The following is a 25,555-nucleotide window of genomic DNA, read 5'->3' as shown; positions in this document are numbered from 1 at the left end:
CGTAAATGTTATCTGAAACCAATTCAAATTGATAAAAAAAGTACGCAATTAAATAATTAAGTCATTAAACAAATACCTATTTAATTAAATGAATTTTTTTCCAAAAAATTTAAGTGTTCACACCACACCAACACGACCTGGTTCAGTCGGACAGTGGCAACACGTGCACGCGTATAATGGTTAATCATCGTGTAAGTCTTCACCCTTCCATAAAAATAGAGTAACCCTTAGGAAACATCCAACTATATGAGACGTCTCAATATAACACTTGCAACAAGTTATAAGTTTTCCACACATGGGACTTTTGACACTTTTTATATCCCTTAAGAAACCCAAAAAATACTTAAATTTTTTTCTTTCTCAATATGAAAAATTCACACTTGAACCAGCCCAATAATAATAATAATAATAATAATAATAATAATAATAATACTTATTATTATTATTATTATCTCATTGCTAAACTTAAGGGGTGTTTGGTTGCTCCTTAATAGTAACCACCAGAGTTTTAGGTGTAAGGCTCCTTTTGCCTTTTCATTTCAAAATTGAGAGTTTTAGGTGTTTGGTTAGTGACTTCCTGTTTGCCTTTTACAATTGAAAAGCAGCATTAGGTGTTTGGTTAGTGATCTCATGTTTGCCTTTTACACCCGAAAAGCAGCTTTTTACAAAAGCAGAGAATCTCTGCTTTTTAGAAAAACAGCTTTTTCCAACAGCAAACAGCAAACCGTAACAGCAACAGCAAACAACAACATCAAACCGTAACAGCAAACAGCAAACCGTAACAGTAAACAGCAAACAGTAGGTAAAACAAACGGGCCCTTAGTCTATTGATTTTATTTGTTAACTTTTCTGTATTAATCTATTCTATTATTTTCTTCAATTAGAATAAACATTTAAAACATCAAGATACCGTTACAAAAACATAATCATACACAAAAATATCTTTACCTATTATACTAATTGAATTTTTTTATATATCATTACATAATTATATAAACACAATATAATGATTATAGTACTAATGTGTATAAAATTAGAAATATAAATTATCAATAATATTCATTATGACACAGTTTAATATTTTAAGTTCCACTATATCAATAAACAATATAAATTGCAATTTTTCCTTACATAATGTAATATATATAGAGAGAATGTAATATATTAGAGAGAATTAATTATTTGATAAACTATAGTCCAAACCTCTATATTTTTGTTAGTGAGTTTTATAATCATATATTGTGGCATGATTCAAATGTCTAAACATAAAATAAAATAAAGACATAAATTTTATATAAAACCTATTAGAACATGAAATATAAAATATTGTAATACACTATAATAATATAGTATTTATTAATGATTATATTAATTTGTTGTGGGTGGATAAATGTCAAGGTTTGAATATACAGGTCATGTTATATATATTTATTATAGAGCATTGATTGATCAACATGTTAATGTTATGGAGCAATATATTTATATGTGTCTTTTCTTTCTATTTATAATACATTATTATTATTATTAATTAAATATTTATAAAATCATGAAATTGAAAAATAAAAATGTCGGGACGTGAATCCCACTTTCTCAAACAAAAGCACGCACGCTCCCTCCCTCGCACACACTCTTAAACCCTAATTTCCAAGAAGAAAATAAAGAAGAGCACCATCTTCTCATTTCCCCATTTTAATATTTAATATAATATAATATAATATTCTCTATTACAATTTTTTAATAATTAAAAATTAATAATAATTAAATAAACAATTATAAGACTGATTAACCCCCTTTTTTTTAATGAAAGAAAACAACAAGAACTCACATCTCCCCAAGTCTTTGACACTCCCCCAATTCAAGCCAAATTCTCACACAAACACAAACATCAAGATTCTAATCTAACAAAGATTTTAACTTCTTTCTTGTTTCTTGTTTCTTCTCTTTACTCTTCTACTTCTAGGGCTACTTTTTCTTTAATCTTTTTTGTAAAGATATATACACACAACTTCTCCAACTTTGTTCCTAGTAAGTTCTTGATCCATAATCAACTTCTTTTCATCTATATATACATGTTAGTTATGGATCCAGGATTCACTGACAGGGGTGCTTGAGTTGCGTTCTTGTGATTTATACGAAAAGTGGGTGCTCAAGTCTCCCTGGCCTCCCCTTATATCTTTCTTTGGTGATTCTTGATTCTTGATTTTGATTACTTTCTTTCTTTTACAGCCATGGCGAACCGGTGGTGGGCCGGGCAGGTAGGTCTAGCCGGAATGGAAGCAACAACAAACTCATCTTCACCTCTAAAGAAACCAGATCTAGGGATATCCATGGGAAACATCCATAGAGAAGCAACAGAAAGTTTAACAAGTAGAGATCAAGAAGATCAAGAAGAAGAAAGAGAGCATAGTGATGAACCTAAAGAAGGAGCGTTAGATATGGCGAACCGCCGCCCTAGAGGACGGCCGCCCGGATCCAAGAACAAACCTAAACCACCAATTTTCGTCACAAGAGATAGCCCTAATGCTCTCAAAAGCCACGTAATGGAGATTGCTAACGGCTCCGACGTAGCCGAAAGCTTAGCTTGTTTTGCAAGAAAGAGGCAAAGAGGGGTTTGTATCTTGAGTGGAAGTGGTATGGTTACTAATGTTACCCTTAAGCAACCGTCCGCCGCGGGTGCGGTCATGGCACTCCACGGAAGGTTCGAAATTCTGTCGCTAACCGGGGCGTTTTTGCCTGGACCAGCCCCGCCCGGGGCAACGGGGCTGACTATATATCTAGCTGGAGGACAAGGGCAAGTTGTAGGAGGAAGTGTTGTGGGGTCTTTGGTGGCGTCCGGGCCAGTTATGGTGATTGCTGCAACGTTTTCAAATGCTACTTACGAGAGATTACCGCTCGAGGAGGAGGAGGAAGGTGGAAGTGGAGGTCAAGGGCAGATTGGTGGGGGTGATGGAAGCGGTGAAGGCGGTGGTAGCGGAGGCGGGATGGGGGATCCGGTGGGTGCTTCGACTACACCGGTGTATAATTTGCCTCCAAATTTGGTGCCAAATGGAGGGCAATTGAATCTTGAAGGATATGGATGGCCTCATGGAAGACCACCCTATTAGAGAGGTGAATTATACAAGTAATTAGCTTTTTTTTCTTCTTAATTGCTGAAATTTATATATAATTAATGGAGTATGTTAGGGATGAATAAAACAGACTTTTTTGGTCTTATTTGATATCCAAATCCCTTTGTATATTAATTTCTTTCTCCATGCATGAATTGCTATATACTTCACTTTGGAAAAGCAAGTATTTCTTCTTCTTTTGTGAATTCTAATTTTTACTTATTAGCTCCATGATGTGTTTTTTTTTTTTTTGAGTATGTGCTTTCTTTCTTTTAGTTGTGTAATTATACATATTTAGATGATATTAAAATATAGTTGAATTAAAGAAGAATTTTGATTAGAAATTAATTAATGTTCTTTCTGCTTCTCAGCTTTCTAAACATTTTTTAAGACTATAAAATTATCAATTTACTCATATTTTACATTTTCAATGCCTATATATACCATAATTTATGTGCATTTTAATTCTGTGTTTACTTCTCTAAGTTCTTGTCTTTAATCACTGAATATGATTTGGATAGCCTGCAAGTAAATTATATATATATATATATATATATACTTCATGTGTTATAAAGGAGTATATATATTTATAAACTAACATAGCATCTGTGATATTTAATATAAAACTTGAGAGGAAATTCTATTAATAATTTAATAGTTGGACTATTTCGTGATTATTTTGATTATATTAAATAATTCAGGAAGAAGCAATTTTCAAATATAATTAATCTCCGGTGATATGAATTCATGTGCAATGGCTGGATGCCTTATAGCCGAGACTTACTGCAAATCAACAGTATAAATTAGGTTCATCCAAGAAACATGAATGTAAATATACAATGCTTCATTTAATTTATATATGTTTTATTCATATATAGTTCTTGATGATCATAGCCTCTAATGTCATTAATTTCTTTGTGAATTAGCTATGAGGGTTGAAACCTTTTGTTAATTGGGAATGTATAATGAAGAGAGAAAATTTTATGGTATCACTAAAAAAAATAGAGTTTTCAGCGACGGAAGTTTTCTACAAAATCGTCACAAAACAGTCCATACAACTGGAATTTCTACTTCTAGCCACGGATTTCGCAAGGCGTCGGGGATAATGATATGCACATTATCTTACACTTTCCCGTGAGAAAAAAAAAATTCTATATTGAAGAAAGAAATTTACATACAGGTGAAAGTTTCCCTGCTGAAACTCATTCAAGTTGTCAATGTATATACACTTATAAATAATTATCAGAAGCTGCAATTTTGCAAATAACTTACAATTTTCAGATTTATTTTGTTCCAAAACTAAATAAGGTAACTAAGCATACAGGTGAGAGTTTCCCTGCTGAAGATGTAGGCCTTTTTCTTGTTGTTGTGCAGTGCCTGTCTCCAGTGATGGACGCTATCATGACGAACTTCTTAGGCTTAACCTATATATATATATATATATATATATATATAAACTTCTTGCCCTCCATCTTTTACCTAACAAGTAAAAGTAGAACAATTATATATACATGAATTAGAAATGATAACATTTCGGAAAATGCAATATATACGAGTTAGATCTATATGTTTCAGTCATACTCATACATCCGATATCAATCTTCAAGTTGCATCTGAGTCAAAATAGTCTAGAACAAAAACAGTTAAAAATGTCTTGTATCAATGGCTTATAATGCATTAAGGTAACGGTTTCTTAATTAACAGCATTGCACGAAGATTAAGATTGAAGACCTCTATTTCCCAGAAAATGTCTTGTAACATCATTAACATAAACATCATGCATTTTTACTAAAATTTGGACACTGATTTAGAAGAAATCAACAGTTCACACTCAATTTGAAGACTGGTGAATCAATCAAGAACCGAATCGAATGTCAAGTACTAATCAGATATAATAAACCTAGGATGTAAAACTAATTAATTATCATATGAACCTTGATCAAATCTGAATATATCTTACATATGAAGATCAAATGCTAAGTATCACTTTCTGCAGCTAAGATAAAAGGAATTAGTGTTGATCTAAAAAGGATGATTTCTAGACACCCAAAGTATCCAAGAGTTTTAACAACACATTGGACCCTCTTCACATGGATTCACATGGTATTGTATTGATTAACTTAAATTATTAATTAATTTATATTATATTACCTAGTAACTTGCATACAACATTCCAATGGTAAAAAGCAGCAGTGCCCTTGGAGCCCACCTAGGGTTTGATAATTAAAATAAACTACTTGTGAGTAAAATAATGCACAATACCTCCCTTTTCTCTGCACTAGTTATCTTTCTAAACTCTAGCTAACATTTCCCATTCTTTACTATGTTTTGAAAGTCTAACAAACCAATTAAGTATAATTATTTGAAAAGGAATCAAGAAAACAAGCATTAAGAAAATATAAATGGACCACCAGATAAAGCCTAAATTATTGTGAAGCATAAAGCAAACCAATTAATTTAATAACAATTATATAATGGGGAATCATGCATCAGCAATGGAACTTTGAGAGCAGATTAATCAACTTTCCATGCCCCTAATTCTGAAAAACTTTATTCGCCGCACACACTAGCCGTGCAATACACGTTGCTCGATCATGACCAGAATTAGGTATGTTTTGACCTAATACACCTTTAAAAGTTCATTCTTCTTGTTAGTATATATCATCAGTTAGAAAATGTTTAATTTAATTTATCTGTAAGCCAATAGTTATGTAGCATATTTTGATGCATACACATTTAGAGCATATGCAGTAGTTCTTTAATCAGTTAAGATGAATACGATTAGCTACTTAATTAATTGTTGACTTTGTCATAATTGCAGTATGATCATGACATTACTCCAAACTATATTCTGATATATATATAAATAAACAGTACCATTACCAGCTACACAGCTAGCTACCCTTCTTGAAAGGAACAATTAGAATAATCAAAATTATCATGAACAAGAAGTCTTAGGTGAATAAACTAAGATCAAATATTTATCTCATATGAAATAGATAAGAGTCAAAAAAACAAACTCAATACAATTAAATGTAAGTTTCTTTCTTTGATCATCTATTGACATTAATAATTTATTTAGTACCTCATGCTAACCATTTCACCTTAATTGGCAATGAGATCAAATTAACAAGAACATTTTAAGTCAATCGCTTGCATATCCGATATAAATATAGATATATTTCAACTCCATATTCCAGTGAAACCCTAGCTAATTAAGGTCTTCAAATGCATAAACCTATATTAGTTTATGATCATGTATATGAAGTACAATTTATGATATTCTTGACTCCTAATATTGTAGTCTATTAGCAACATCCAGTTTCTAGACCAGCAGTTTGAGAGAGGAAAACAACCTGAGTAGTATGGATTTTAAAGATTTTTAGATTATATATCTAGCAAATTCATTTCAAAGATTTTGAAATCTGTAGAAGCATTGCTATATATTGATTTTATAAAGATCAGTACTACTGATGGACAATTGGTATAATAATTTGATTCCAAATTAGAACATAATTATACTAATCACAAATTTACATTAAGGTAATTAAGGTGCAGGCTTGCTAGCTGATGTTTTGCTATCATTGGGTGACTAATTAATTAATTAAAGCCTAACAAGTATAAATGAACTATTATATTCAGAGAATCTAATTTTAATTAATTATATGATCAGATATAGTATTAGTTCTTTGTATAATTAATAGAGATAATTTGGGTTTAGGATATAAATATAGCCATTTGATCAGTACTGGAAACTGTTAGAAGGAGAATTAAGAAAGATAGGGAGGACAAGACAAAGAGAAGAAGCTTAGACCAACAATATATCCATTGAATATAGCCATATGCATTTATAATTCAATTAACTCAAATAATCCAAAACCCCTAAAATAATTCAACTTTGTCTTTGTGTCTATATGTTTGACCGAAAATACTGATTATATATATATATAATTTTTATTTATCATTTTTTTCTTGGTGGAAGTATTTTATATTTTTATAATTGTTTCTGTTCTGCTCGCATTAGCATTCGTTCTTTTTAAGAATCTTACAATCGGGATATTAATAACACATCAGGCAGTTCAAGCTCTCAAATAGTCATAGATATTGTTAAAAAAATAATTTATTAGGACATATCAAATTATATATTTAAAATGTACCTATCCAACAAAATGAATACGCTAAACATATACATTATAGGAAGTCATCAATCAAGTCACATGTCGTGTTATGGATAAGGTATAAATTTGTTCTTATGGTTATTAGAAAAAAACGGATTTATACTTCAAATACGAAACACTTTAATCTTAAATTAAGGTTTACTAAATGAAATGATACCATTTCAAGCTTCAAATAAGGGAGATTATCGATATTCTAGGCAAAATGGACAAAGAAAAAGAATAAAATAACAGGAATGGGCCAATGTAAGAAACAGACAAAAGAGTTGATGAAATCGGGTGCGGACTCCAATAAAAGTGGTACCCACATTCGAGTATATCATTCATATAGTTGACATTTTACCCAAATATTGTGCAGGCAAGCGCTTCACAGGCGACCCTTAAGTTCCGCCAGGGATTTGGCAATCCCCGTCCGGATTAAGGACACACGTATCCCGCTTGGGGATTCAAACAAATACCCATTGTAGTGGTGGAATAAACCCCGGTGGGTGTAGCTTAGCTTTTTGGAGGGCGTTTCACAATATGTTATTTGATTAAATTTTTACCTTTTTAGTTTTTTTTTTTTTTTAAAGAAAAAGTTCCATTTGGATTTTTCATTAACATCTGCTTCTAGTTATTTGATGTTATAAATTTATTTTTTTTTTTTTTTTTTTTTAGAAAAGGAAAGCAAAGCAAAGCAAAACAAGCAACTACACCGGGATTAGCCTAGGAAAGCTAACCCCAATCCTATCATCTAAAAGAAGAGGAGAAAGATCGATAGGGGAACGGTAAGGGTAGAAACACCTAACACCCCCTCATGGCCTGCCGCCGCCAAGTGATCTGCAACACGGTTCTGCTCCCGGAAAATGTGGCTGAACTCAAGGATATCAAATGAGGGGCTAAGCCTCTTAATAGCTTTAATAAGGTTGCGGCTATGAAGACCCATGGCATGACTACCCAAAATCATATTGATGGCCTCCAAGTTATCTGACTCCACAGAAAGCCTCTTAACACCCAGCCTAATCGCCAGCTGGATCCCAGAGAGAATGCCCCAGAGCTCCGCAGAGAAGGAAGAACCCAAACCCAAATTCTGGGTAAACCCAGAAAGCCAGGCGCCTCCCGCATCCCTAAGAACACCTCCGGCAGCAATCTTACCATTACTGAGGCAGGAACCATCAGTATTCAGCTTCACAACCCCCTCTCTCGGCCTGCTCCAGCTCACGAGGTGGACATCACTACTCGGGGAAGATCTGGCAAGGGACTCACCTTTGAAACTATCAATAATAGAGGAGAGTTTCTTCAAGAAGAACTCAGCTAAGTTAGGCAAAAGCACAGCTTTATTATAAAAAATCTCCTCGTTCCTCCATTTCCACACTTGATGACAGATAATGGCAAAGAAAATGTCCCCATGCTCCATATAAGACAATAACTTTCCCCTAATACCATCTGAGAACCAGTCGTTCACAGAATGGGACATGAAGGAAGAGAAAGTATGATGAGGGAGAATTTTCTTCCAAACCTCTTCACTCTTAGGGCAATCCCTAAGAGCGTGACACAACGATTCAACATGGCCTCTACATCTACCGCAAGCTCCAGAGGTCGCCAAATGCCTTTTGTATCTATCTGAGTTAGTAAGTAATCTGTCTTTAACGCCCAGCCACAGGAAGCTCCTCATGCGGTAGGGGATTTTAAGGGACCAAATGGTCTTCCAAATATCCGAGGGATTATCAGTCCTGTTAAGGGAAAAAGCTTCAAATGCAGATTTGCAAGAATAAACTCCATTGTTAGTCAGCGCCCAGCAATGCTTATCCATGTCTTCCTCTTGATTACTCACCTTCACTCCTCTAATTCTAAGGAGAGTCTCAAGGCTAAAGAAAGAATCAAATTTAGGCCAAACCCAGTCCCCTTCAGAGTCCACCACATCGGCTAACCTCTAGTTTTGGATATCACTAGGCGGGGGGAAGTGCACACATCCACTAAAGGTTTATCCCCAATCCAGGTATCAAACCAGAAGCTTATGGACTTACCATTACCCACATCCAGACCAACCCCCGAGCAAAACTCAGCAAAAACGGCGCTAAGCCCTTTCCAGAGGAAGGAACAATTGATAACTCTCTCTTTCGGGCCCCCAAAAATCTTATCTTTTCGATACTTACCACAAAGAAGGCGAACCCAGAGAGAGGAGGGGCATTGCCACATACGCCAAATGAGTTTTATTAATAAAATTTTATTATTATCCTTAACTCTCCTAATGCCCAAACCCCCTGAATCTTTGGGCTGACAAACCTCACTCCAAGGCACCAGGTGGATCTTTCTTCCCTCCGCAGCTTCCCCCCACAGGAACCTTCGGTTAATCTTATCAAGATCATTAAGCACAGGATTCGGAAGCTGACAAGCCTGCATGATGTGGTTGGGAGCAGCGGAATTCACAGATTGAATTAAAGTCAGACGGCCAGCGAGGGAGAGAGTCTTGGCTTTCCACGTGGCACACCTCGTATTGGCTTTGTCCAAAGTATCTTTAAAAGAAACTTTAGACACTCTCTCACTATGGAGAGGAATCCCCAGATACTTCCCAAGAGAATTAGTAAGAGGAATACCAGACAAATCACTTAATCTTTTACAAATTCTCGGATTCATATTCTTAGAGCACATCATCCTAGATTTCTGGATATTAAGTCTCTGACCAGAGGCCGAACAAAAACAATCCAGAATATCCATAATGACACTCAACTGCTCCTCATTACCTTCAAGAAAGATAAGGACATCGTCCGCAAAGAATAAGTGGGTCACCTGGGGACAGAAACTGTTGATGGCCACCGGGTGGAAACTCCCAATATCAATGGCATCTTGAATAAGGTGGGACAGCCTCTCCATAGCAATAACGAAAAGGAAGGGACTCATAGGATCACCCTGACGGATGCCCCGACCCAGAGAGAACTCCTCCGACATATCCCCATTCACCATAACCTGAAACACAGGAGAAGTAATACAAACCTTAATAAGATTTCTCCAACTGTCCGGGATCTTAGCTCTCTCTAGAGTCTAGACTCTCTATCAGGAAGTTCCAGTTGATGCGATCATAGGCCTTCTCCAAATCCAGCTTAAGAGCCGCAATGCCTTTCTTCCCTTTCCTAATCTTCATAGTGTGCACCATTTCTTGTGCAATCACCACATTATCCATCATTTGTCTACCGGATACAAAACTACCCTGATTCTGACAAATGATCTCCGGAAGAATGCCACGGATTCTATTAGCCACAATTTTTGTAATCGTCTTGTAAAGAACATTACAAAGACTGATGGGTCTCATATGCAAAAAGGAAGAAGGCTTATCAATTTTAGGAATAAGGACCAGGAGAGTTCTATTAACCAGCTCAATATCCTTAGACCCATTGAACACACGTATGATAAACTCATAAATACCCTCCTTCACAACACCCCAGTGCTTGTGGTAGAAGCCAGCTGGAAGACCATCAATACCAGGCGCTTTAGACGCCCCAATGCTGAAGATGGCATGGTCAATCTCTTTTCGGGAAATAGGAAGAAAGACACTCTGACTGATATCCTCACTGATCAAAGGAAAGGTAGCAATAGAGTGAGCCCTCTCCAGCTGAACAGGATCCTCTTTGAAAAGCTCCTTATAGAACTCCAGAGCCAAATTCCGAATCACCTCATCTTCATACACCCACTCCCCATAAAAACACATTTATTTCTATCTCAAGAACAAAGTTTTACCCATCCAATAAATTATTATTTTTATTTTTTATTTAATTATTTAAATTAATTTTATTAATTTGTATATTACAAATTTTATTTTTATAATTTATTTATTAATTAATTTAAAATATATTCGTATTAAACATCTTACATACTAACAGCAACAATTAACACAATTTTACCAAACAATAATAATTAATCAACTAATAACAAACAACAAACATCTATTACCTCAAACATACCCTCAATATTTAAATTTAAATTTCTTTGAACAAAATATCGTTTAGAGTTTTCAGAATGTTATCAACTTCAAATTTGATGTCTTCATTTATCAATTCAATTAAATATTCATTACATCTGTAGATGATGATGGTTTTATTAATTATTTCAATTCTTTATTAGAAATTTATAAATTGTAGATTATTTAAAATGATATACAGCAAATTAAGATCATAAAACTATCCGGCCTATACAACCAAATCGAACCCCAAAAAAAAATCAATTGGACTCGGGTCTCTTATATAGTTCAGTTTAGGGAAATTTACATATAAATTCCCTTCTAAAAAACTATCTACAATTAATGATTTTGAATTATGTTAAACTAGTAAAATCAGTACTTTTAATATATTTTAAAAATTGAAATTTATAAATTAGGAGTCTCGAATATATTTTCTAGCGTTTATAATTTATGAATTAGGGTCTATAATTTTTAAATTACGGTGTAAAATCACAATAAATAGATAATAATGATATATTAAGAATTAAGTTTGGTGATATGACTTATAATTTTATACTTAATTATGATATTCATGTATTTAAACCTTTCAATTATTGGTAGAGATTTTGATTTTCAATTTGTTCGGTTTGATACCAAATGGAACAGACAGTCTCACTCCTATCCAACCTGCATTTATCACCATACGTGTAAATAGTCCTTACAACATAATGGGATCATTGGGAGGGAATTTATATATGACAAGGGCAACTCCTATCATTGCCATATTTATATGCCAAATTGTGCTAAACATTCCTTCAACCTTCAAAATTTTAACAGATGAAAATCAGGAAATTATTATGTTAACCCTCATACTAGAAATTTTTTATCAATTGACCTCTCTTATACTTCGTCACATTTAGCTTTGTAATCGTTTTCACCATGCAAAATGTAATTAACACCTCGGTGAAACATATCACGCACTCTCCCTCATGCGAACTATGTATTCTAATATCATGAAGCCGTCAAATAGGAAGGGTGCATGTGCACAAAATAAAATTACAAGAACAGAATATTACCAAATAAACAAAGAGGCTCGCTGACAAATTTCACCAAGTACAAAGTAAAAAAACTGGTCCTTTTCCCCATGATATCATCAATTGCTGGGATTTTAAAAGCATAAGAGAGTTGTATGAAATATTATGGCCCTATTGTTCAATAGCATTTACCAAAAATCACACTTCATCTATGGCCAATTAGAGGGCTAATTTTTAAAATATAAATTGTAAAGATCTTGCTTAACTAGCAACATAAAGGACGTTAACATACATACCTGACTATGCAATGACTTGAACTCTTCACCTGCCCAAAATAATTACTCTATTATCAATTACAATTCCCCATTCTTTGCTACAACCAAACTGAACAAAAGAAAATACATTACAGAGAAAAATGTCGTGACAGCAACATAGTCATTCTAATTCAAAACTGTAAAAAATCCTATATTTGCGTCTCCAAAAGGCGCACCCCAAGCACGCGCCCAGTGAACATTGCCCGCCTCTCTGCAATAGAGGCGCTAAGCCCTGAGCCTAGGGTCAGGCACGCCTTTAACAACTATGGTCAGAAATTTGTTTCACTTAGCTCTTTTTAGTTTTCAACAATAAAATTGGACAGGGATGCATGATAATCTGTTGTATAAAACTACACCTGCGGAGAACAATCAAAGAGATTGTACCTCAACATGTGCAATGATTTACTGCTACTTCAATGGGCTTCTGGAACTTCCCATGAACCCATACTCTTTTCAGTATCTTTCCTTTTTTGCGGTTGACAGATGTAACACAGCAATACTCGAGTTCAAGCTGCATGTTCATGTATTTCAATAAGTACAGTAGTCAGAAGTTCAATCACCACGAACAAGAGATAACAACTCTTTCCAACAATCCAGTAGTGGATAAATAAAAAATAATAGTAAAAAAGAGGTTGATACCTCGATGAAGCCTGCACCTACAAAAAGATCTCTCACAGTATCTAAACAGAAGAAATAAGAACGAGTCCCATCCGAACGCATGTACTCTCGGAACCCCACTCTTTTCTCAGGCTCAAATCGCAACATGGTCATGTCATAGAGCCCTAAGTTTCATTAAACTGAACTTCTGTCAGTATGTAAAAAAAATGCAGATTAAGGTTATAGTTATAGATATGTCTACCATTGATCATAAAAGTTGCACCAATTAAAAGTATGACTGTTGTTTTTTATTACCATAGTCCCTAAACAAGAGAAGACCACCAGGCTTCAGTACAGAAAAACATTCCAGAATGGCCATTGGCATCCTTTTGAGTGGCACTGCTGATAGAGTGAATACCTGGCATAGTAAGCAACAAAAACAGTTCTGGGATCATGCACAAGTGGTCTTTTGAGTAAAGCCAAGTACATGACCATAAGAATGATACAATAGAAAACAAGCAAATTCTCAAACTATGATTACTTCCAGATAAAAACTGTAGATTATTACAAGGGATGACAAAACATGCACAAAGCCTTCAGCTTCATAATGTAAACTGTAAAGTAATCAAAAACATAATAGCAATTAAATAAAAAAGGTGCAAATTATCATAGAAGCATATGAACAACATTTGTGAAATTTTCCAATGATATGTGTGTGTGCGCGCGCACGCGTGTCACATACACATACTTCAAGACTAATGAGATTATCCAAATCATGCACTTAAAAATTGGTCAAATCTTTTGATAATTGATATTTTTCTCTCAATTGTTTACAGCATGAAGGCTTTTTGTTTTACCCTGCCTTAAGAAGAATAAATTGCACTGTCAATAACCATCTTCTTTCATAAATGACTAAATGTTATTTTTTTCCATCATAAGCAGAATTATCCTTATAAAAAAAGTCATTGGTGAGCCAAATACACCATTCATTGTTCTTCAAACGTCCACAGTGGCAACTGCATTAGTTTATGTTATAAAGATCTTATGTATTCAACTGCGGATGCTTTGAAGCCCAACCTTGGATGAACATCACATTAAGATTATGTTTAATGAAGCATGTCATATAATGACCATTAGATTAACATATTGATGTGTAATTAAAAATTTGAAAGCAAAGCGATATAATTATTAAACTTTAATTTAATTATTAAGTTATCCAATCTTATTTTATAAAAGAAGTCAGTGCTGACCATATTATTTTGTGAAGATAACCATTAAACTTTAACTATTAAGTTATATATTCCAGTCTGATTTTATTAAAAAATTCAGTACTATCTATATTAAAATAATAAGTTAAGCCTAGCTGAAAACTTTAATTCAAGATAATGAATTCAATAATCAAAGAATTTGTTTCTTACATGTGAAAAAATGATAGAAACATCCAATAGTTATAATACTCTTAAATTAATATGCATCAAATTAACCTACCAATTAGCATATAGAGATTAGAGATTAGAGATTTTGATATATATATATGTGTGTGTGTGCGCGTGTGTGATAATTAAAGTTCAGATTCGCGGCAGAAAGGGACTGCCTTAACCAGGAGTGACTATATCGCAGCAGCAAAAAAGATCAGAAAAGAACTAAAGATATTTACCCTCTCCACATATAATTCTGATTACACATAAGTTTGAAAGCGATGCACATTACATGGTCCATAATTATGAAAAGGAAGGTGTTTAAATCTTCATTACAGTACAGTAAAAGCAAGATATGAAACATAACTTTGTAATGGACCAAGTGATGTAATTGTGGTTCCATTGCAGCGTACCAAATTCTACCTATTTGTATATACCATGCCATGTTTTCAATGTCCATGAAATGCCAAATGGACCAGTTTACTAGTTGAGGCTACCAAAACAATAAAGCATACCAGTATAACAAAATCAACTCCACCAATGCAACAGCTCCCTTCTTTGCATGTATCTGAACAATTTGCATCTACTGTGCTCTCTTTAACATCTGAAGAAGGAAATGGAAATCCTAACAATTAAAATCTAACTATCCATGATCCATGACTAATAACGATTCATTTTTTTAAGGAAAGAAAAGAAAAAAACCTGGAAGGAAGCATTGTTGTTGTTTATTGGAAAAAAATGATCGACAAGAATTGCAAATCAACCACTTAGGAAACCTAGTGAAAGCAAAATCACAATGGAATGGCTTAAAACGGTGATTGATTGAAACAATGTTAGCAGCATCCACATTCTGTTTTGCAGTGTCAAGCGTTTCGGTGCAACAATCACAAGCATACACTGCTATGCTTTTGTTCCCTCTAACAAAGGAAGAAGAATAAAAAAGTTAAAACAGATGTAAAATCAGGATTCAGGCCTGTAATGCAACAATTCAAAATCATAAAAAGCAGGAGGCAGAGTAGACTCTAAATTACCGTAGGATTGGAATCAAAGAACTTCCACTACCACAGCCAACCTCCAAAACCTTTGAGAAATCCGGACACGATACTAACTCCGGGAACTCCTTCAGTATGTATCTTCTCTCCTGAACTCAGCGAATTTTATTATTATTATTACTACTTGCAATTGAATGAAGAGCGAGCAAGAGAGAGAGAGAGAGAGAGACCTTGAAGAATTTTCCGGATGAATGGCGGATGTGGAAACTCTGCCATGCCTTTGCAGCTCCACTTTGTTCTTCTTGTTCATGTGAAGATGAAATGAATGGGAGTAAATGGTGTCGATACGAGGCATTGTTTTCAATTTCCTGTTTTAGTGTCTCCCATTCAAAGTCTTTAGAGAAATACTCTGCTTCTGCTGCTTGTTCATTCATCTCTTTATGTTTTTTCTAGACGGAGGGAGCGTTGGGCAGAATGCCGATGACCGTGCGCGGTGTTAGGTTTATGAGATGGACACGTTACAACGATCCGGTTCTTTTTCCACAGCCTCGGCCTTTCAGTTGGAGGCGTAGGCCCACTTTTATTTGTTATTGGGCCTCTAAGAGAGAGTTTGGACAATTTGTGAAAGTTAACCTGTATAAAGGGAAAATTACATATAAATTTATCTTTTAAAAACTATTTATAATTATACCAAGTCATGATTTTAGATTATTACCAAATCATGATTTTAGATTATGTCAAGCTAGTAAAATCAGTATTTTTAATATATTTTAAGTATTAAAATTTATAAACTAGAAGTCTAGAATATATTTTTTAGGGTTTATGATTTATCAATAATTTTAATAATTTGAGTAAATTTCAACCTTGTCATTTAAATAATTTTAGTAATTTTTTTTTTTTTTTTGTTAATTTGGACTTTTATCCATAGATCACACTGACAAATATTGCATCATGTTCATAATTCCTTTCTTGTAATTCACAGAAGTCTAGGAGGCAAGTTAAAATTGCTTTTATATTTAACATTTTGACTAAAAGAATTCATTTTCAAGAAAATCTATGAATACTATTAATGCATAGGTTGTATTAGAGCATCTCCAATAGAGGGTGTCCAAAAGAGTGTCAAGCTGATGTGACATTTAATTTGACAACTTTTAAAGGGTGCCCACTATTGGAGTGATGGTGGGTACCAAAAAAGTTGTCAAAAGGTTGTCAATTTTTGGCAACCTTGAAGCAAGGTTGCCAAACATTTTTTAATATAAAAAAATTATTACTTGAATACTATTGGTTCACATTTTTTATGACTTTCTCTCTCATTTCACTATTGGTTGATAATATTTATAATTAAATAAATTATATATTAAGTAATGATTTGTGGGATCATTGTGGCAACTTTTAAAGTTGTTTTACTATTGAAACATTTTTAAATAAAAGTTGTCAAGAGTGATTTGGAATACTACATTAATAAAATATTATATTTTAATATGATGTGTTAATTTTTGGCACTTTTTAGAGCAACCTCTATTGGAGATGCTCTTAAGGGTTGCATCTTGTTCATGACACGTGTCACGTTTGTGGTGATAAAGAGTTCTTAGCTAAAATGGTTTCTAAGATTAGAGAGAAACTATATACGGATAATTATACTTCTTCAAAGATTAAGGAAATTCGTACTATGATTATAAAGATGATTTCTAGAAAAGAAGTGAAGCTCGTGAATTTATATATGTCTAATATTTGTAAGAACTTTGTTTCTAGTAACTTTTTAAGCGCTCATGGATTTAAGATGATGTTTGAATTTGATAAGTTTATTTTGTTTAAGGGTGGAATCTATATGGGAAACGGGTATGTGTCCAATTGGATATGAAAATTCAATGCATTTTTCTATTTATATAATTAAGTTATTTAATTTATGGCACGGTAGATTTGACATATTAATTAGGGTAAAGTTCAAATAAAACCCCTATGGTTTCACTAATTTTCAGATAAAGGACTGTGGTTTACTTTTTGTCAAAACGATGACTGAGGTTTTCAACTTTAGCAAAATAAGGACTTTTTCGATTGATACTATTAAAATCACCCTTAACAACTTCAAAAATGACATATTTTAAGAACTACTAATATTCTAAGCAACTTTAATTCTTCAACTTTTTTATTTCGAGATTATTTAGATGATATTTGGTAAAGAGAGAGAAAGTTAATGTTTAGAGAGAGAAAGTTCCAAAAAAGATTATTTTCTAAAATCGAAAATGTAGTTCGATAGAAAATATGACATTGAACATCTTTAATTCTTGAAAATTTTCATTTTGAGGTCGTTAAAAATAGTTTTAATAGCATTATTAAAAGTGCGAAACCTCAGTCCTCGTTTTGACAAAAAGTAAATCACAGTCCTTTATCTGAAAATTAATGAAACCACAAGGGTTTTATTTGAACTTTCTCCTATTAATTATAACGTTTTCCATAGATTGATTAATTTAAAACATAGCCCTTCATTTCCAATTGATATAAAAAAAATTGCAATCGAATTGAATATTTTTTTTCATAGAAATATATTAATAGAATTTACTAGAAATAAAATAGAATTTCAACTTGACCAAAACCCGTCTTTTTTGCATTAAATTAGCTAAAAAGAAAAAAAAATGCTATCTTATGTGCCGATTCTTATTTCTAAGAAGAGAAGGCATTTTTCTGCATCGAAGGAAAGACAAAATTGAAGCAAGCCGAATCAAGGTCCCAGGTAGCGGCGCAGTAACTTACTTTTATGGACTTTCTGAGGAGAAAGAGATCGAAAGGAATGAAAAAGGTCCATTCAATAGTCGTTCCCCGTCTTATGTGAAATTTATGTAGAGATAAAATTTACAATTTTTCATTCTATACAATAAAAAAATACAGTGTCATTTGATATGATACATAATGATATTGTAACTTAAAGTCTATTTAAACTAGAGGATTTGATAATACTTTTATTGACTATAGCACAAATATATACCTATATATATTTGCTTAAAAAAATATGATGCCTCAGAGAATTTTGTTATCTATGAGCAAAAAAGTAGAAAATCAACTGGATAAAAAGACTAAAATCGCTAGAAGCAATTATGGTAGTGAATATTTGGATATTTGATATACAAAATTTCAAAGGTACGAGTGGATACATGATCACTCTATCAAAAGTAGCAGTGTCATATAAATTCTCAAAATAAACGATCATAACCAGATACGCTATGGAGCCTGAATTTGTAGCCTTGAATAAAACTACAGAAGAAATCGAGTAGCTACGAAATTGGAGGATATTCATGAATCGCCAAATTATTTGTCCACAATTTGTGTACGTTGTGATAATCAAGCGGCGATAGATACAAAATGTGATGTATAACGATAAAAATCAACACATGTGTCATTCACATAACACAGTTAGACAATTGATCTCAATATGTGTTATTTCCATTGATTTTGTAAGATCAAATGATAATATCGTGAATCCGTTAACCAATGAGTTATACCGAGATCAAGTTGAAAAGGCATCGAAAGAAATGAGATTAGAACCCAATAGAATTTAAGTTTTTTATGTGAAAGAAAACCAACCTTATTAACTGTAGAGCTAAGATCTAGGTTCAAATAGACAACCTAATTGCATAAACATGTGAAGTCCTATAGGAGTAAAAATCTCTGTCCATTTCTCTGATTTGAACAATGATATAAAATGGAAAAGGTTATGCTATAATGTTAATTATTCTGTTGTGCATTAGAATTATTTTCGCTTCCAATTTCATTCATGTGGAGAATTGTTGGAAAAATGACAATTTTAATTATTATTATTTGTCAACTTAAGACTTAAAAATATAACTTATAATTGGAGTTTCGAATAATAGCTGATATGTCTTTTATTCTATTCCACGAGATATTTCCAATATATATTATATAACTCAAAACTTATAAATAATGAATGATAAATTGTTCCTCCAAGTAAGCTACATAGAATGGTTTTATTGAGCAAGTTTGCATTGATCCCGCATTGCTACTAAGAGAAATTCTCAAGGTTTATAATTTAATGTCTTTTACAAAGCTTTAACAATCAATTAACCAAAAAGGCTCTCTTATATACATGGGTTGCAAATCAAATCCTAATGAACTTGGGATGCACCTGCACGTCGTGGACGACGCAAATATATGCCAAAATAGACCCTCTCGAACTAGCATCTTTTTGATCCGATCTATAATTTTTTATTCCTCAACAAGCCAGTCAAATTCTTTTTTAGTGGTGAAACTCTTAGCCTAGTGGTTGAGAGATTACCTATGCCTTGGGAGGTCATGGGTTCGAATCACATCCGGGTCTGGTGGGGATTTTTCTTTTTTCTTTAATGTAAGCGCATTGCGCAAATTTTTTTTTTTTAAAAAAAAAGTCAAATTCTTTTTTAATTCTATAGCAATTATGGTTACAAATGAGAGTTTAATTATCATTAAATGAAATTTAATTATGGATTAAATTCGTGTATTAATGAAAACATCTATATATATTTTATTATCTTCTTCATTAGTTCGAAATTCAAAAAATATACAATCCAGAGAAAAATTTAAATGGATCAAATAAGTTAAATAAATTGTTTGATTGTTTTTCTTTTCCGCGATTGTTATCCTGTTTTTCTCTTTTTTTTCATTATTTTTCTGGATTTTCAAATTTTTTTCTTATTTTTTGATTTTATTTCATTTCCTCCATTAGTTTTCTCACTTTCTTGTTTTCCTTGTTTTTTTTTTTTTTTGCATACTTACAATTTTTTAGTTTTCCATTGAATGAGATAATAAATCAAGAATAAAACGGAAAAGCTCAAAAATTTAACTAGGGACCGTTTGTTTTACCTACTGCTTGCTTTTGTTGTTTCGTGTTTGCTGTTACGGTTTGTTGTTTGCTGTTAGGTAGGTTGTTTGATGGTCTATGATAAATAAACCATCCAATATAAAGTTGACAACTCATTCAACCCATTTAACCAAATTATAATCCATTATGGTTGAAATTGGATGAATTATAATAAACCACCCAATTTTGACCACCCCTCCATGTAACTGCAGTTTAATCAACAAAAACATCTGCACTATAAAAATCAAAACTTGTTATTATATCTGTAACTCTATGAATCATATTCAGGTTTCTTTCACTATTGGATAAAAATTAGACTACTTCCCCTCCCATTAAGTTAATTATAAATTCCTTCCTTGTATGAAGTTCTCTACTCATTCAGCTCAAAGAAATGGTTAGAAAAAAAGTCACACAGTTTACATTTTTGTACACCATCTGTAACTTTCTTTTCAATCTCTCCAAACTCGGTGATTCGTCCTGAATCCGTCACTGCTCTTCACAACCCTTCACCCGCCCTCTGCAGAACTCGTCGAAGTTCGTCAGCCATCCCTTGTAAAAGAACAGGTTTTCTAATCACTCCATTCATTCCCATCTGCAGACACCTTTCCCAAATATTATCCTCAGCACTTGCAGTCAATGCTATAATCAACGGCCAATTACGGCTTCGGAACTTTCTTATTCTCATAGCTACTTCAAATCCATCCATTTCAGGCATCTGAAGATCCAAGAAAACTACTCTGAATGAATTCTCAGAAGAGCTAAGTGCACCTAGGCATTCAAACCCGGATGAAACAGCAGTTACTTCGCAGCCTAGCTTCTCAAGTAGCTTCTTTGTTACTGTCCTGTTCACATCGTCGTCGTCAGCAAGTATAACACGAAGGCCTCTCAGCATCGAATTTGAATTCGGTTGGTCTGAGGTTGGTAATATAGCTCTTCCGTAAGAAGGTCTGATTTGAAACCTGAGAAGTAGAGTCATGCTCTGTGCAAAACCAAGAGCATTTTGGGATATCCAGATGTTACCTTGCATCATCTGCAGGAGATGCATCAAATTATTTCAATGATGTAAGCATAGAAAATCAAATGTTCATAATCTTAAATTTCAAGACGTGATTCGGATGTTTGGAATTAACTCCTTGTTGCATTTGAGATTCTAAAAAGACTTCTACCTAGATGACTAAGCAACCAGAATACACAATAAAATTCATGTATTCTAAAGGCGTCACTATCATCTTGCCTTAATGTGTCAAGCTATGTTGCACGGAAATGGAAATGGACAGCGGAATAATTCTAAATCATTAATTTTCAAAAGTAGCTAGTAAATGGAAACGGAAATGAAACACGGAAATGCTCCTAAAGCTGAGTTTTCGTGCAACATAAGTGACAAGAAATCAAGCCTTAATGCCCCCCAAAAAAAGATCAACCTGTATTAAGCAAACAAAGCTAATAGATCCTTAGGGTGCACATGGTCGGTTAACCATTCTATTAACAAAAAAAAAATTATTAGTCCATTAGAATCAGTTAACCATGAACTGATAAATGGACGGAAGAAGAGGTCATCCATGAACAAGTCAAGTTATCTCTCCTGAGAAAGAAATTCTTCCTCTACATGTATGATGATGTAAAGTAATTCATCTCGGGACGCACTGTTAAATAAAATGGCAATATTTTCGAGCTAAAATGAAATTAAAGGGTAGGACAACAACCATGAACAAACATCAATAAAAACTAAGAAGCTATTTTATAGTATTTGATAATGCTCACCTGCACAAGCTTTTTGCACATACTGAAGCTCAAGCCTTCTTTAACTTCAACAGTATTTTGCCTCCTGCCAGAAGACTGTGCGATTGAGATTGATCCATCCAACAAAGAACTTCCCTCCCGAATCCCGATTTCAAATTTTATGCAGACATACTCTTCAGGAGCATTAGCTTTCCACATCCCCAACATTCTATCGTTCTTTCCTTGACTACCACTCTCTGAGTAAACCCGAAATAGAATAGTTCCGCCTCCATCATGAATGTTCAGTAGATATCCAACCATATGGAGTATCACTTGAAAGGCTCTTCCCTCATCTCCTATCACTAAATCAGGCAACGAACTCTGAACATCAATTTCGAAACCAAATCCCTTGTACACACAAAAGCACTTGGCAAGGCAAGATGCTTCTTTGATCATGGAGTGTAGCCGGAAAGGCCTCATCTCTAATGGGAATCTTCCGTTATCCTTGGCACTAATCTCCATTGCATCATTGATCAAAGCTGAAAGAACATTGCTGGTTTTTACCAATGTATCAACAATAATTTTCTGTTCAAAGCTCATATCATCATTTCGAAACATTGAAAGCAGGCCTAAGATTGAGTGCATAGGCCTCCTCATTCCGTGACTCATAACCTTCTGAAACGAGTTTCGTGCTAGGCTTGCCATCATCGCATTCTTCTTAGCTTGCTGCAAAGCGCGATTTTGCTCACTGAGTTTTTCTCTCATCATCTGAGATTCTTCGAGAACCGAAGCATGGGATAAAGCAACAGCAACTTGATCAGCAACAACTTCCACTATTTCTAATTCATCATAGCTCCAAGTCCTAGAATTCATACTCGGAAGAACTAAAACCAACACAGCATAACAAGTTTCCACAAATTCAGGTGTCCCGCCTTTAAAATTTGAAACCTGAAGCATTGGCATCCGGATCGCTGCCACTGCTCCTGCCGCCTCAGACTGACCACCACTTCCAGCCCCAAGTGCTGAATTTGGCCTCAGAATTGTTACCCCCTTGCTACCTTTTATCTCCAACACATCCGGATCATTCACAGGGATTGAAAGACGATAAGTTTGAGCAGATGGCTTCAACTCATGGGTGAGATTCATCTCCGTTCCATTCTTATTCGGCATCCATACAGCACAATTATACAAATCCAAAGTCTTAGAAAGCTCAACTAAAGTTGTATACAAAATAGTATGCTTATCAAGTGACTTTCTGATTTCTTGAGTCAGCATACGGACATGATGACTCGCTTCTTTCTGCTTCTTTATCATGCCAACTTCTTGGTCTAATTCCAAGACATTCTGCTTCAAGAAAAGCTCTCTGACTTTCCATTTGAGAAGAAGAGGAATCAAAGTCAAAAGGGTAATTGCAGTAGCACATGAAACCAGAGCAGTAAGGAATTTGGAAACGGTGAGAGACAGCATCAGTTGAAAGGAGTGTGGTCCATAATAAGTCCAAGCATTGAGCAAATGAGTCAATCCACAAAGGACTATAAATGCTATAAACTGAACAAGAACCCATTTGAATGGAACGTTTGAGCAGCTAATGAAGTAAAGAAGCTCAATAGGGATTGAAAAATAGGCTACAGCTATTAGAAAATCACTAACTCTCTGACATTCTAGAATGGTTTGTATGCTCCATAAACCCCCATCTTCCTCACAATTACAATCAGTGGCAGAAACTGAGATTGAGATTGAAATTGCAATAAATGATATGAGAAAGAATGCTGGACCTAATGCTCTGAACATTTGACCCCCTAAGTCAATACTCTTGTTCAAAGCATTCTTTTCAAAGCACTCTGATCTTAATTAAAACCAAGTCATTCAAGATCTATAATACTTCAATTTTTCTATCAAAATCTTGTTGATTCTAAGATCTTAAAGACCACGAGTTCTCTGATGTTTGCAGCAAAAAGATGAAAATATCTGAATTGAAAACTGATAAAGGGGGAAAATGGAAAAAAGGAAATCAAGCTAGATACAGAAGAAGAAAAGGTGTCCACATAAAAAGGGAGCTAAAAACAACACACCTTCTTCACCTTATGCCTCCCGTGTGTCAAAACCACCAAAAGTGCGAGCTTTATCAGTGCTGAGAATCAAAGCTTTCTAGAATTGTAACAAACACGATTCAATCCCAAAATATCCCATTAAAGAAAAAGTAAGATTAAGAAAAAATACAGCAAAGCTCAGAAATTATTTCACTGTTCTGAAGAAGAAGAAGAGTCTTGATTGTAAAGTTTGAATTGGAAGAAGCCCTTTTTTTTCTCTTCTCTCTTTCTGTTCTGAAAGTAGAAAGAAAGAAGAGAGTGTCTGAACCGGAAAGTGCGATTGTTTGTCACCTGAGAGAGAAAGCAAAAGTTTCAAGGAAAGTGGGGCCCACGGATTGTATGTGAAGAGAACCTGGACGCTCTTCTCTCTCCTTCCTGTGTCACACACACACATACCCATGAATAAAATACTACTCCTACTATCGTATACCCAATTGCTTTTATTACATTTGAATAATGGAAAATAATTATTAGTACTATCATTATAAAACAATTTCTTATTCTCTCTTATTATATTATTTCTCTATTTTATAGAATATCTTCACACAAGGAAAAAACTATTTTTTTTTAAAAGTAGAGATTTTTGTTTTTGTAAAAGAGTAGTTTCAGGTGTACAAAATAAGGAGAATATCATTAATCAAACACCTAAAACTCTTCATTTTAAAGTGAAAATATAAACTGAAATACGAAATCAAACATCCTATTAGTTCCAATCTATCACAATCACAGTCACGATCTCATTATAATATATATCAACAGTACAGGATACCACTACCCCCTAGATACCCTTGCACCGCCCCAGTAGCATGTAGTATTTTCTTTATCCCGAAATACTCTAATACTATCCTCAAAGACAAGTGTCTAACACACATATCTCAATTCAATTATATATACTAACATCATAAAAATAACCATTCAATATAAATCCACTACGACAAGCTATTAGTTTATCATGATTCTCTATATCATCATGTCATGTCCATCTCCTAACACAATACATATCATATAAGCTTGGACCGTATCATTACACGTATCCATAACATCCAAAATTATATTTCAACTCAAACCAACGTCATAAGAATCTCAGCTAATCAATTTACACAACACATCATATTACCTTTAATTTCAAGTTCATTATATTCATCAACAACAATAAAAAGGGACCACTTTTTGTGAGAATGATATGGAATGGAACACTGAAATGGGTACATCAGGTTTTCTTCCTCCGTTATGACTCACTTAGAAGTTCAACGAAACGCTAAGGGTTTGTTTGGCTACTTGCTGTTTGGTGGTTGCGGTTGCTGTTTCCTGGTTGATGTTCCTGTTTGCCTTTGGAAAATGCTACTT

The 25,555-nt window shown here is 33.9% G+C and overlaps 3 protein-coding genes across 6 annotated transcripts; 1 reads left to right on the top strand and 2 right to left on the bottom strand.

Moving 5' to 3' along the window:
• The first annotated feature begins 1,796 nt into the window (after window positions 1-1,796).
• Window positions 1,797-3,304, top strand: LOC136206355 (AT-hook motif nuclear-localized protein 19-like). 2 transcript variants are annotated; one of them, XM_065997379.1, is made up of 2 exons: window positions 1,797-2,025; window positions 2,227-3,304. In XM_065997379.1, exon 2 carries the CDS (start codon window positions 2,229-2,231, stop codon window positions 3,102-3,104), a length of 876 nt encoding a protein of 291 aa, XP_065853451.1. In that variant the 5' UTR covers window positions 1,797-2,025; window positions 2,227-2,228; the 3' UTR covers window positions 3,105-3,304. The 2 variants fall into 2 exon arrangements, with proteins under 2 accessions (XP_065853451.1, XP_065853452.1); XM_065997380.1 differs by having other exon boundaries at window positions 1,797-2,138.
• A 938-nt stretch (window positions 3,305-4,242) lies between these two features.
• LOC136206756 (uncharacterized) lies at window positions 4,243-16,044 on the bottom strand. 3 transcript variants are annotated; one of them, XM_065997911.1, is made up of 9 exons: window positions 15,781-16,044; window positions 15,590-15,699; window positions 15,261-15,475; window positions 15,074-15,162; window positions 13,456-13,558; window positions 13,183-13,325; window positions 12,928-13,054; window positions 12,526-12,554; window positions 4,243-4,586 (listed from the first exon to the last, which is right to left on the bottom strand). In XM_065997911.1, exons 1-7 carry the CDS (start codon window positions 15,982-15,984, stop codon window positions 12,929-12,931), a joined length of 990 nt encoding a protein of 329 aa, XP_065853983.1. In that variant the 5' UTR covers window positions 15,985-16,044; the 3' UTR covers window positions 4,243-4,586; window positions 12,526-12,554; window position 12,928. The 3 variants fall into 3 exon arrangements, with proteins under 3 accessions (XP_065853983.1, XP_065853984.1, XP_065853985.1); XM_065997912.1 differs by lacking the exons at window positions 4,243-4,586; window positions 12,526-12,554 and adding an exon at window positions 12,563-12,797; XM_065997913.1 differs by lacking the exons at window positions 4,243-4,586; window positions 12,526-12,554 and adding an exon at window positions 12,563-12,781.
• Window positions 16,045-20,630: 4,586 nt separating this feature from the next.
• On the bottom strand, window positions 20,631-24,583 carry LOC136206755 (protein EIN4). Its single transcript, XM_065997909.1, has 2 exons — window positions 22,161-24,583; window positions 20,631-21,429 (listed from the first exon to the last, which is right to left on the bottom strand). The coding sequence occupies exons 1-2, from the start codon at window positions 23,907-23,909 to the stop codon at window positions 20,896-20,898; spliced, it is 2,283 nt and encodes a 760-aa protein (XP_065853981.1). The 5' UTR covers window positions 23,910-24,583; the 3' UTR covers window positions 20,631-20,895.
• Between the last annotated feature and the right edge of the window lie 972 nt (window positions 24,584-25,555).

This window comes from Euphorbia lathyris, chromosome 9 (genome assembly GCF_963576675.1).
Source record: "Euphorbia lathyris chromosome 9, ddEupLath1.1, whole genome shotgun sequence".
NCBI lineage: Eukaryota > Viridiplantae > Streptophyta > Magnoliopsida > Malpighiales > Euphorbiaceae > Euphorbia > Euphorbia lathyris.
This window is presented reverse-complemented; position numbering and strand designations above follow the sequence as displayed.